Source organism: Syngnathus floridae, chromosome 20, assembly GCF_059516105.1.
Source record: "Syngnathus floridae isolate MCC-2025c chromosome 20, RoL_Sflo_1.0, whole genome shotgun sequence".
NCBI lineage: Eukaryota > Metazoa > Chordata > Actinopteri > Syngnathiformes > Syngnathidae > Syngnathus > Syngnathus floridae.
Genome location: NC_142432.1, coordinates 2,005,086 through 2,019,367, shown reverse-complemented (window position 1 = coordinate 2,019,367; position 14,282 = coordinate 2,005,086). Strand labels below are relative to the sequence as shown.

The window sequence follows — 14,282 nt, the reverse complement described above, 5'->3', positions numbered from 1 at the left end:
ATTTTTTTCAAAGCAACAAAATTGATGACTAGTTTTGAAATCAAACATTAAACATGAGGGTAAGGACATACTAAAGATGCAACAACTAATAACAGTCTTTCATGTTTAATTCAGAAATTCAAATACAAGATCAAATTGTTTTTTTTTATCCTACTAAATTATACACTATCCATTAAAATTCACAAAAAGCAAAAAAAAAAACGTTACACTTGGGTATGTGAAATAAGTATCAGGTCACACCTCATGTAGTGGAACTTCCCCTTTTGTTTGAGGGATCGGCTGACGGCTCGTATAAGTTACAGCTGTCAGCACAATGATCAGCTGCCACTTCCTTTGCGGCTGGCCATAAATTTGATATTTGCATGTGACACCGGCCCCCGTAGTACTCCCTCACTTGCAGCCAAGCCAGTGCATGTCCAAATTAGCCATCTTTAAAAAGGCACACTGGCAATGACTCCAGAATTAATAGAATCAGTGTGAGGTTTATTAGGTCCTTTGATGGCAGGTTAGCTGCAATGCTGTTACTATAGTTACAGCACATGATTCATATATTTGTGTGTCTCTCGAGGAATCACATGGAATTGGAAGAACAATTTGTTTTATTACTAGGCATTAAGCTTGTCGAAAGAGCTGTCTTCCACATGAGAAATTAACTGCGTGATGTACAATTTGTACATCAAAATCCTACATCCTTCTCTGCATGCGTGCATGCAAATTCAACTTCTGAAAAGTACTCAATTATCACTTTGCAGAGGAAATTAATCTAAGCAGGAAATCTGAAGGCACAACAAATGAAATCTATTTGCTAATATGATATGTAAATCAGTAGGCACAAAACCAACCATCCAATTTGTTGTCATTTGATTTGTTTTCTAATCTATGATTTTTTTTCTACTTCTTGGGAGGTTGTCCAATTTCAAAGGGTTCAATTTGGTGGCTTCAGAATTGTGTCTCTGATTTTTGCAGAGCACCAAATATAGTGGGTTAGGGTTATATATGACTAAGTTCTGAAGAAACCGACTATAGATACTACATAGCAGGAATATGTTTTTGAGATACCTGGTCCATAGAGGCACTGTAGTTGACTTGGAGGATGGTGCGTCTTTCCCTGCTGGAACCAGTCACTGTTGTTTTGGGTGGAAGGTTGTTCATGACCACCGTCCACACTTTGTCCTCTAAACAAACATATACACAGTTGTACAGCTTTATTATGTGAACTGGAGACATCATCACATTTTTGTTATATAAAATAAAAGGTCTACTACATGAAAACAACATTGTGTAAAACCTGGCGAACTGAATACAACTTTAACTGCCGAGCAAACATTTCTATATAGGTCAAGAGATTCTCTAAGTTTTTTTTTTTACTGACAATAAAGTTCACGGGGCTTTAAGCATGTCCCATAAAAAATTGCATATGCCAGAAACTCTATCTAGGCTGGCCTTGGAAAGAGCCAGCATAAAATCCGACAAGCTGTCAAAAAATAGCACTATATGTACAGGTGTAGCTGTAGCCTAGATGTCGTTTTGCCCTTTTTTTTTCTTTTTTACAGTATGGTTGCCTGCAAACTGTAAGTATATAACAGTTAATGTGGGAAGACAAAAAAAGGCACTAAGTAGAGATCAAAACAAAATCACTGTCTTGTTTCTTTCATTAAAATTTAGTATTAATTCCCCAAATGTAGGCTGTGTAAGTACATTTAAAAACATTTCTGTTAGTATGTGGAATAGAAAGTTTGGTTAACTACTGCTTCTGACGGCAAATTATTCCCCACTTTGTATAAAATCTAAACAAGCATACTGTACTCAAAAAACAAAAATGTGTTTCTGCTTCTCCTGCCAATAATGGAGTCACTCCTAAAGTGACACAGAAAGTGTGATTCATAATCAAGGAGACCACAAGGTCAAGGACAACATGTTAGAGCCACAGTAAATGACAAGTTTAGTTGTCACAAGAGTAAATTTCTGTCCAAACTCCGGAAGTTACAGTTCAGAGACTGCAGGGATTTATAGACACCTCAGTTCTTGGTTAACATGAGGCTGTCACTCAAGACATATCCCTGCTCACTCATTCTGCCACTCAAGGTAGGCATGTGTGTTGCTGTGTTTGTGTGGCTGGATTTAAGGTCTTAACGGTGTGCCTTCGTGGAAACTTAACATTCTGTCTTGTGTGGGTGAGGGTGCAATTCAGTGCAACTAAGGGGTTGGCAAGAGGAGTGCAGTGACATTTTATGAAAAGTGTCCCCTCTACTCTTCATGTGTGCCGTGCTGTTCCAGAAAATCTAATTATTCCATTCTGTGTTTGTGCATTTCTACACGCTTGAAAGAAGGCTGGTGAAATGAGTCAGGTTTTTTTTTTTTTTTGGGAGATAAAAGTGTCAGATTTGTAAAGGAACCGACACTTTCTTATTTTGTTACGTGCGGCATTATGTTATTAAAGATTTATATCAGACAGTCGACTATCCAAAATGTGGCGCAGAAATTGTATATCAACTAACGGCCACAGTTCTAATAAGCACTATGACACAATTAGGTGTGTGTTGTTCATTTGACCAATCAGATGCCTATCCTGATTTATTTGTTTTTGCTCATATTAAATCAGCATGCAACTGCATCGTTTATCTGCAAACACACTAGCCACCGTGCAGGAAATAAGAATGTTGCTAACAATATGACCATGTTTGGCATTGTTGCTTGTTCATCTCTGTTTTTGAAAAGTAGTCACTGGGCAGTTAGGAAAAGCAGCTTTTATTTTGCAGTTTTGCAAAATAAATTTAATAAAAGAGTTACTGGAACAATGGGCGACTATTCTATCCATTCCTTAAAGGCACCAGAAGAAATCAGAACAAACCTGTCATGTTGCAGTTGACTTTGAAGGGACCCAGAGGACCGCTGCCATCGGGGTCTATCCAGTAAGTGTCAGAGGAGCGGCCCAAATGCTTATAGGCTTCACACGAAGGCTCATAGATTGCTGTGAAATACAAATATTAGTATCTAGTTTCAATCCAAAATGACACCAACAGCCAATATAAAGATAAAGTTAGCTACAGCAACTTTAAAATATAGATTTTAGAACTTCCAATTTATAGTGTATATGAAGCATTAAATATGTATGATGTTGCAGCAAATCCATACATGTTTTTTTTTCTCTCTCAATTCATCCAGAGAGTAATTTGGAGAGTTTTCAAGCTTCTCTGCAGTGCCTGTCAAGTGTTGCTTTACCCCACACACACAAGCAATCTTTATGACGCACATTGATGGTACGTTGAGATGAAACAAGCACACACGCACACATCGAGGATACGAATGAGTGGAAGAGTAATTACCAGAGATGTAGGAGTGTTCTTTGGAGTGAAACCTTCGTGATGGAGGCTATGTTTTTCTTTCTCAATTTTTTATGATGGTTTATGTTTTCTTCCTGTCTTTCCTAATTTGTTATCCTTGAATTCTCTCCTTATTGAGCTGGATTTCTGTCTTACACACTATCTTCTTGCCAAGAGGCAATCACACTTGAGATCCAACAAACCTTGAAGGATGTACCTTGACACTTCCTCTATAAAGGAATCTTCTGGGGTCTCAAATATTTGAAGCATTGTTATAATGATTATTTACTAAATCATGCTTGCAAGTGGAAAGGCAAAAGTAGCTTAATAGTGTTAATCTACAACATCTATTATTAATTGCACGCTGATTATTCCATCGCAAGGTTTAAAATTTTTAATCATCCTCCACTTTGCAAATGAAAGATGATGTGTTCATTTCTTTCTGTATGGTTTTGCAAAATGAGATGATATTCGATTTAAAAAAAAAGCACAACAACTGAACGAAAATACTTACAAGTGTGACAGGTGGCGCCAGTATATCCCGTTCCATCGCAAGTGCAGCTGAAACCGTCCCATGTCTGTTTACATCGACCGCCATGCTCGCAATGATTAGGCATACATCTACAAAGAAACATATATGTACATTTTGAATGAATTACTCTTAATCTATTACGTAAAATCTGTCCCCTTTTTATTCCCATCAAACAAGTGTTGGTATTGGAAAAGGTTTTTCACCCTGCATTGTATGCCCAACCTGTGTTGTGATTTAAATTTAAGTAGCCTCCCCCAGCACCCACTTCAAGGTGAGGACAAAATTGATGTGAATCAAGCAATGGCAGTAAATGTCCAACCATTTGGCAAAGCTGGCGCTGACTGCCAATGCCGTGTTATTGACAAGACCCACTTGAAAACAAATTACTGAAGAGAAAATACTGCTCGGATCGGCACGATGTGAACGCTTAATTTTTTGCTTCTGTCAGTGTGATTTTCCAGTTTTTTGCACAAGCTAAATGATGAGGCAATTATTTAACTGGGGGAAAAAAAATCACAACTTCTTGAAGTTAACCAAGTGTACCTGCTCCATTGTTTTAATTTTTGATTCATTTTGAATAACAACAAAAACATAGATGACAACTTTCTGCTACAGTCCATCAATTGTAGCGAATAAAAACGATGTCCACAAGCTGTAGTCAAATGTTTTGGATTGGAATGATATGGAGCAAAAGAAAAGCTCCTTTTTTGTTGCATTGTGATTTTATGGATGAGCCCTTTTGTTGGGTTTGAAATCAGATGCTGTGGGTTATACGTCCAACCATTTGTGACATCTAAAGTACCCACATCAATGAGAATTGCAACGCTATTGATGTCCACAATTTATGCCCCAACTGTTCACCGCATTTGTCTAATAAAATTTCAAGAAAAGGGAAAGGACACAATTTGGGGATTTTTTTTCTTCAGTATTGGCACTTTGACAATTTGAAATTGAACCCAATATAAGAGTCGTCAAGAACTATCCAGTAGTGATTTATGTCTTACCGATCTATAATGGCACACATGTCTAGGCTGACATTCTCAAAAGCTCCAACTGTGCTTTTCTCCACAGCATACAAATCAGCTGGCTGGTCATCCACTACGATTGCTTGCATGCAACCCTGGAAGTAACGCTGAGAGGGCGGAAACAACGTCTGGAGAAAATAGCCTGCAAACAGAGCAAATTAAACAGATTAAGATACCTGCTAATCTAATCTTGTAGTAGGTTTTAAACAAATGGCTGCTTGGCAGGAATGATTATGAGTGATAAAAAAAATGCAAATGTTTTACATTTCATGCCACTTTGCACCATCAAAATGAAATGTTGATCAAACAATTTCAGAGTTTGTTTTTGTGATAGTGTGGAAGCTGCACGGGGAGACCATGCAAACTCCGCACAGTTAGGCCGGAACTGGAATCGAACCCACTGTGAGGCGGACGTGCAAACCACTGTGCCACCCTGCAGCCAATCACTGTGTTACGTTCCTACTTTCAAGTCGAGATGAATAATTTCACGCACGTTCTTAAAACCACTTTGTACAACAACTAGAAAAGCATTTAGGAGACAGCTTGGGCAGACAGAGCCTAATCCTTAGACTGATATTTCTTTTACACATGAAGGAAAGGCAATCAAATATTAGCATTACATCTCAATAATGCAGAGCAGGTCTGCACCACTGGAAACTACAACTACATGAAGATTGCAGTTGAGTACAGGAATAAACTGTCTGCCTATGTTTGGGATGTGTGTGTGTTTATCCGTCTCATCTTGATTTCCATATCTTTTCCCAAAAACTTCCGACTCGCCATCTGTGTTGACTGCTTCCTTGCACACCTGTCGAGCGCATCGCCGGAGTCGTAGACAGACGGCGAGAAAAAGGATAGTGGCACAGACTGAAAGGGTGAGATAAGTTTGAAAACAGAACACAGGCACTACAGCTGTCTGGCAGGATACTTTGTGTCCTATGGGGAGCATTCAAATACAAAAATGAAATCCAGTTTATCTGAAATTAGGAAACAATGCGTGCAATGATTTGTTGGTGAATTCGCTACAAAGATGAAAGTAGACAATAAGGATATACAAAAAACTCCCTGCTCCCCCCCCCCTAACATTTTTGCTTGAATTACCTTTTTTAATCAAACCGACCATGCACCATGTCCAAGTGATAATAAATCTGAATTCTCGGAATAGAAATAAGAGGTTTACAAATAAGTGCTGAATACATCATTCACTGTAATTTGCAGGTCTATTCTTGAAAATCTTGAAAACATTTCACATGCAGTTTCAAAATTGGAATAAATGCGATATTAAATATACAAAGAACTCATGAAAAGAAATTAGCCGGTATGTATATGTACGTAATTATAGGAAAAATAATGTTCAAAGAAAAGTAATATCTTGAAGGCGAACTAAAAGCTTCTTTGAAAAGAAATCAATTGAGACATGCAGAGAGATTCAAAATAACCTAGTAAGAGCCCATATAAGCATTGTGACCATTTCTATTAACACAAAAAAAGCATCACATTTTCCTTTTCAGTACCACTTCAATGTTCCCATGACAACCTATGGATCTTGGTATTGTAGTCTTGTTGAAAATGCAGCTTGGTACATGTTCAAGTTGAGACACATACAACCATGGATTCCCTTTGTGTGGTTTGAATTACTTAAAAAAAAAAAATCAGAACTAGATGTCCTATGAGCCCTGAGGGTTGTGGGTCAGCTGCACTTATCTGTTGTAAGCCTCAGAACCTTCATGTGGTGCCCATATAGTGATGCTCTAAACAACACACATTGGAGAAAAGTACCACCAGCTCGCTGGTTGTATAACACTTGTTATCACCAGCCAGCACATTTACAGGGGACATAAAAGAGATAAGGCAAAATATTCAAGTGAGGAAAAAAATAGTAAATGTAACCTTGTAAAAGAAGTGATTCTATCTACTGGAGATGTCGGCATACAGATCAGTAAGAAATAGTGATAGAATTGGAAATGGCAGGAGACCACCACCTGATGAAAAGTTCATGTCATAAAGAAACAGCAGTGGTAATTACTCAGAACATTTTCTCTTTCTACCATGTTTTTGGTTTTACACTAGCTTTTTGACAAAAGTAACATATAAGGAAAAATATATTCCCCTAATGCAATCAGCGCAAGTCAGGTTGGTTTTAAACCGAGCTGGAATATTTAGACAAGAGGGGAACGTGAAATTCATCTAAATACACAAATATACAAAAAGAAGGGGGAAAAAAAAGCAAGCCAAATATGGGGATTATCTTCCCTGAGAGAAATATGCATAATGACAGCTGTAAATCAGAGGATGTTCAAAGGATTTGGAGTCATCGGGAGGCCACCACGCGTATGAAAAACAAATGCAGGCATATATTTTCTAACACCTTCACTCTGTATTTACCTCAAGCATCAAGTGAACTGGAATGTGAAAAGCTTAACTGACAATATTATGTACATAGCGAATGACCAACATTGATGTTTCCATCATTTTGATAAGAAGTGAAGCTGAAAACACAACTGCAGGGCATTTCCTGCTCCCCATCCCCCAAAGACAGTACAAAGTGTTTGGGAGTTGAGTGGAAGGAAGCAATAGCTGTGAAGTTGACATTCCACCATCGTTCCTCACTTTGGTACAAGTTGGCCATTTAGGTGCTTTATTGTTTTCATTTCAAGAGAAAAAAAATGAACATTTTGAAACAAGTGGGAAATCTAATGCTTAAATAAAGTGTTGCTGTTGCACACTGTCCTGCACTGTGTCCCGACATCATTATTTTATGCAATGACCTACACTCTTTGCATAATAATGAAAGATTCGTAGGTTTTTACGACAGCGATGATGTGCATCTTGCTTTCCAAATATAGATTTTCCGCTGCAGCTTTTCCTTCCAATTCCCCTTTTGACCACTCAGGTAATACCATCCATGACATCTGGACAGAGCCAGTTTGAGGTCATAATTAAACATATCATCCGTAATTTCACTCTCCACTCCCGAGACATATAAGCATCAAGGTCCAATTAGGATATTCCAATTAGAATTAAGAAGATACGGCTCATGAGGAACCATATGACGGAAGGGTGTCATTAGCCAGTATGCACTCCTATCCGGTGATACAGAGAAGCTGCGGATTCTCCGGTTCAGTGGCATAAAGAGTCGGTAGGACGGCGGGGGAGCGATGATACGCCATCTGATGATTTCTCGGCATGACAAACTGCACTCCTGCCCAAAGAAATCTTCACAGGAGAGCATCTGGCTCAGTGGGGCACCTGCACTGCTCTGCCCCTCAAAAAGAATAACCAGCTTGCTTAGATTCCAAGCGGCTTCCCCACATAGATAAGTGAGAAGCGCAAGGGCCGACATGCCACAGCAGCTTCTGAACCTGGGGAGATGCTTCACACATACTCCAAAACCCAATAGAGACTCTTGACATTTACAGATAACTGCTCTCTCAACACAAACCTGTATATGCAATTAGAAAAAGAACATTTCTGAAAGTTGCGTCAAACTTCAGCTGCAGGTATTTAGCTTCAAGTTGACTGAAGCATGCAATGTGCAAAAAAGTGACAAGCAGCACATGTCATGGGAGAGTCATGGTGCCATTAAAGAGCTACCGGCCAGATGGTGTGAAAGTCACTCAAATCGCTTTTGGATATTTAGTTCAAAAAGTTCAACATGCCAAAAAAGCAACTGTGGAAGTCGTTTTTAACAATTTCATCTCACAGCAACATACAAATCGACTTTAAATATCATTTGATGTATTCCAAAGGATGCATTACCTTTCAGGGTAGTGACATCTCTTTTCAAAACTGATGCAGATTCATTAAAAGCCATGCAATTGATTTGTTTTGACGATTGGTGCTGCTGATTTAGACACGCATACACACAAATGTCCATATTTCATTTCACACAGGCGACTACTTATTTCATTAAATGCATTAATAGGAACATCACCACTTGCCCCGGAGCATAGATTATTTCTTGCTCAAATCATATTAAGTGTCGAGTAACTGATTCAGCCTTGGTGTTTGTGTGTTTTGTATGCCTGCCGATAAGTCCAAGCAGCCGAGCAAGCTTCAATAGAATACTAAAACGACTTAATTTGATTTAATGTGCATGCATATCATGATTAGTTAACAAATGATCCCAGGCTGATAATAAAGAGGAATATCAAATGATATGACCTCTAAATGTTCACTTACAACTTTATACTTTAACAGTTAAGGTTTACAAGTTCATTTTAATTGGCTATTAACAATACTAACTAATGTATACGTAGAAGCTCTATGATATTGAAGCATAAGCAAAAGATGAATCGTGTTATCCATCTGATTTTATCGGCACACTACTACGCAACATCGTTGAATAGCAACAGTTGTTTTTCGATTTCTGAAAGACTGGCCTTCTCCTGCTTGCCATTGAGCTAGATATATACTAAGCACAAAGATATCAAAACAAGGTCATAAAAGCCTTCAACAAGATGGCATTACTAAAGGTGCTCTTGTGAAGTAGCTGAATGAACCTGTTCCATTCATTCTTTACATTGCCAGACACATAAAAACAACCATCTGGTTTTGCGGAAAATTCAATTAAATCAACAAACATTAGACGCAAATAAATTGGCATGGGTTTACATAGTCTTGGGGCTTATCATTGAATTATTGATTAAGTATACAGAAGGGCTAATACTTCCGGTGTATAAGTGTGAGGATGGGGTAAATATGTTTTGCGGATTCATACATTTATTTGGGTTGGCAGTCATAATGGCCCACCGAAGGAATCTATGACTATGATGCGGCCCGCGACAAAATTGAGTTTGACGCCCCTGATTTACGGAATTATGTTGTAATTAAAAAAAAAGAAAATCAAATTATATAGTCAACTTTCCTAAAAACAGTTCAGAGCATTATTTAAAATTTTCAAAGTGCGCTGAAACTCATTATGTCTGTTTAGCTGGGACTCCCAAATCAATAACAGAGCAAATCCCCCTTTTCACTCTTCCATGCGGGAAATAAGAACCTTGCAAACACTTTTTGAAAAATAGCTGTAAGAGCAGTTATAAAAGTTAGCAAATATAGTGCAAAAAAAGTTTGAAAAGCATCACTGCATTGTTTCCTTACCTCCCAGGTGATACGTTCCTCCAGTAGTAATTGAAAGTGGTGACGTGGAGTGTACAGCAGAAGCCTCGTCGCCATCTATCATCAACATGGCAAAATTCTCCTTGGCTACTAAACGTACAGCGTGCCATTGGCCATCATTAAGGTCTGAACCTGTGGAGCAATGACAAAAAGTAGTCAGAAATGATAGGTAAGACCAAAACAGTTGCTCTTCAATTACATCATCCTTGTGCTTCAGTTTCCAGGCACACCGATGGACACGTTTACATCATCCACAGCACTGCTCGAGGAGCATGGATTATTTTTCTTTATTTCAAACGTGTATAAAAACAACATACTGTTCATACATGTCATTTAGAAGTCATCTAAACAACATTGTACATTATACTACATTTACATCAACAGTTAAACTATTTTAAATTGTATTTTTTCCCCCTGAATATTTCTATTATTCATTTTATAGTGTTTTGTATCGAACATGTTTTGTAAATAAATGGAGACAAGATCAATGATAATTGTTGTGAATTAATTGTACATGCATTTTAAGGACAATGACCACACCGGGATATATCTGGATATATTTTTTACAGTATCGCCCTTCCTGCCGCCCTGGAGAGGTCATTATATCCAGCTAAGGGCCAAACCACATTTAAATGTCCATTACTGCTCCCTAGTAAGTTCTTTTTATTTTCTAAAACCGTTAGCTGTCCTCCCACACTCAGTTGCGTGCAGTTTTAACCCCGTGTCACAAGTCCATTAACTCTTGAATAACCTCATTGCCTTCAGAGTAGCAGAGTGCTTGTTTTCTATCTGCACTTGCCAGCACTGAGAATTTCGATGAAGAGTCGGCGTACTGTATGTCACCGAAGACATTTGTTTGCGTGCATGCTTGTCTCCCTACCTCCCTCCCTCCCTCGCTCGCTTCCTTCCGTGTAGCTGTGCTCCATTAAATATGAGCGATGTTTTGGAAAGGGATATTACCAACGGAGCTGCAGGAGAAGCCGGCTCATTCTCATCACCTTCCCCTCGATACATCACCTCTTAGTGACACCAATCTCTACTCATCCTTCCAGGCCTACCTCCCTCCCTCCCTCCTTGTCCCTGAGTCTTGATCCTGTCTCTCTATCTTGAAATCCTTCTCTGATGTCCTCCTGCATTTCACTTCTCTTTACAACGCTATGCTCTTGCGTCTGTCTTTTAAATTCGTCTGGTTCACCGCTTCGCTGACTGCCATTTATTTGAAAAGCGCAGACAACGACACTGTAACGGAGTTCAAGGTGCGGCCAGGTGCAAACCTGATTCCAGCGTGCATTGTGAGAGAGTGCTTGTGTGAATCTCAGTGGGGTGTTAATTCAATTCCAATTTCTGGAAGACCAAGAGAATTATTATTGTATAACCAAACAATCTATGAGCAAAGATGGCCACCTGGTGAGGTGCGTGACTGCTGTGACCTTGTGTAATCACTCACCAGAGCGTGACTTTAATTATTTTTTCTTCTATTTCATTGGTTGCTTTGTTTTTTCATAACAAAACAATTTGGATGCATGCATGTGTGTCACACTATCAAATAAAATACAGGTAGTGCCAAATTTCTATTGTATGTAGTCTATTCTATGTTAAACACGTTGAATTGTTCAAATTGCTTGGATTTACTTATGGTAAAGTCGTATAAAGGCATAGTTTAGTGACTTTTCAAACCTTTTCCTCTGCAAAGTAATTACTGAATCCATTCTTTATCTCAACCACTTGCCTGGATTGGACCTTTGAGTTTTACCTTATCAACAATGTGTGGTTTAGAAACCTGGTCAGAGGATGACTATTAAAAATATATTGACTTGCAATATGGTGTCAAAAGTTTCAGGTAATCCTCAAAATCCAGTCGGTCTATTTTCAACAAAATATGAAGTATCTTTTGGGTAGGAAAGATTATTAATATCAGGAATAGCGTATCTTTTCAATATTTCGAGACTTCAGAAGTCCTAGAGTGACAAGTAATGATGTGAGAAGATTTTTAGTTTGAATGACTAGTAAAAAAAAAAAAAAAAAAAAAAAAGTTTCATCCGGACCTTGATTTGCCCCCTGCATTTTGTGTGATAGGATGACTATCAGGCTTGGCTGCATCCATCCACCTCTTAAATGTAATGGAAAATAGATACAGTGTCACCTCGTGTCCCCTCATCTGTTCTACATCACCTGCAATAGCTTTGAATGATGAGCTTATCAGTGATGGCTATGTGAGTTCACCACAGCATGAATTGTACACGCGCACACACGCTACATCATATAATCATAACTATATCTCTCTAGAACACTGAAAATAGACTAAATCGTTAACATGCTGGCTGCCTGCCTGCTAGATATCAAATAAAACAAAATACAATAAAAAAGTACCATTTCTTTTAACCATGAGTAAGTGATAACAAAATGATAAGAAATTTTTCGTTGATTTTGTTTCAACCACTTGTCATCTTTAGATCTCTAATGAGCTGGTGCCTAGCATTCAAGACGAATAGTTTTGCTGCTACTTTCACGAGGTATGGAAACAAAGACTGAGAGGTACATGACCACAGTCAATGGATTCAACTTAATGAGCACCTTCCATTATGTAAAGTGCACAATTTTTCTACTTTAAAGCAATGAAGCATCCAAATCAAGCTGACCCGCCAAACAGATTCATACTGCAGTGTTAAGCAGTTCTTATTATGCATGCTTCAGTTGCCCTTATTATGATAAATAAGTTGGAATCCTATCAACAGCTCAGCTGGTGAGTCGTGATTGGTTGTGACGTGAGACCTGATATCCATATAGGCTGTTTCTGGCGTTTCCTAAATCTCTATTTAGGTCAATCAAAAGTAAAGAGTCCAAAAAAATGGATAAAGGCACTGAGACCTATTGAGCAAATCCAGCAGTCAATTCAACACTTTCTTAGATGTTGCCTGTGTGCTGGAGATAGAGAAGGAGTGAGTTAATGAGTAAGTAAAAAGGGAAGGCAATGAGAAAATTAGAGCCGAGTTCCCTTTGGAATCACAACCGAGTACCCTCTATTAATGCACATTCACATTCTTCTTTTTTTTTTTTTTCTCAGTTGCCTTTCCACAGGTCAAAAACAGCCACAGGGGGAAACTTTTAGCCCCACATCCAAACGAACACATCACAGTTGCATTTTGATTACACGGTGCATAAAGAAATTGCTTTGTGTGTGTTCTTAGCGGAGGGGGAGATTTACTGTATCTGGGCTCTGCCTCTAGTGACAAATAAGAACTTTAATGAGCTGGGACCCACCACGGCGAGTGTGAGGTTATGAAGAAATATTGATTGGATGTTATCAGAAATGTTGGGCTTTTTATTCATCGCAGCCCTGCTTTCATACACTCCTCATTTTCTTTTACAAGCCCAAGCTGCCCCCCTTGGGTTTTGCTTGAAATACCATTCAGAAATTACAAGCGGCAAGCTGGGGAGGATCCGTGATGATCAATCTTGAAAATATTGGTGCTTTTCATAAAATCACATGCACAGTTGCGATACACTACTCAATTTATATTGTTGCTATTTCTTTTTATTTTTTATTATGCATCTATCTTATATACTGCCTATCCTCACTACGACTGACTGTTCAAGGTGGAGTCCGCCTTTCACGCCAAGTCGGCTTGGATATGCTCCAGCATGCCGCAACACTAAGCAGAATCCAGAACTGATGGATAGATGGATCCTATGGTATTGACTCTTGACCAAGTAGAACAGAAGAAGTGCCATTTAATTATATACTGTACCATATAAAGGGTAGCGGGGTGTTTGAGTGATTTGCAGTTCCATTCAGTTTATGTGTGTGTCAGGCTGGGTAGGAGGTGACTCACCCTTTTGTACAAGCGGAATAAAAATATACTAAAACAAGTGGATGAAAACAAATGACTAATTAGAGGTTGTCAGCTCACAACTCTGTCAAACAGGTCATTTTTAGTGGAGGGCGAGCTATGTGACAAACACACTTCTACAGTTTATGTTTGCTGCTGAAGTCCTTCTGGGAAATATTATGGTGTGTGTATAATGTTTTATCCTCCTCCGTGTCATGTCAACTAGTAGAGTTACTATAATCCAGCATGTTTATATATCAGAGTCCTTGAACCAGAGGGATGTTTTGAAGGTTATAAAATGGCATGATTCAGTGACTTCAGTCACCTATAACTCGAAAACGACCAAAACGTGCGTGTTTTATGAAGTTTCAGTGAGCTTGCAAAGGAGTGGAAAGCTTCGGGTGTATTAGGGGAAACATTACACGGAAAGATTCCCTTTGGAAAGTATGGCATT

At 38.7% G+C, this 14,282-nt stretch overlaps 1 protein-coding gene across 2 annotated transcripts in view; it reads right to left on the bottom strand.

The window, feature by feature from the left end:
* The window catches only part of cntnap2a (contactin associated protein 2a), a 132,926-nt gene that overhangs the window by 49,004 nt on the left and 69,640 nt on the right, over window positions 1-14,282 (bottom strand). For both annotated transcript variants that reach the window (XM_088363224.1, XM_088363225.1), the window contains exons 10-14: window positions 9,981-10,130; window positions 4,860-5,022; window positions 3,838-3,944; window positions 2,852-2,971; window positions 1,060-1,175 (exon numbers count right to left, since the gene is read on the bottom strand). In XM_088363224.1, coding sequence (XP_088219350.1) covers window positions 1,060-1,175; window positions 2,852-2,971; window positions 3,838-3,944; window positions 4,860-5,022; window positions 9,981-10,130 — 656 coding nt within the window. The remainder of the gene's footprint in view (window positions 1-1,059; window positions 1,176-2,851; window positions 2,972-3,837; window positions 3,945-4,859; window positions 5,023-9,980; window positions 10,131-14,282) is intronic.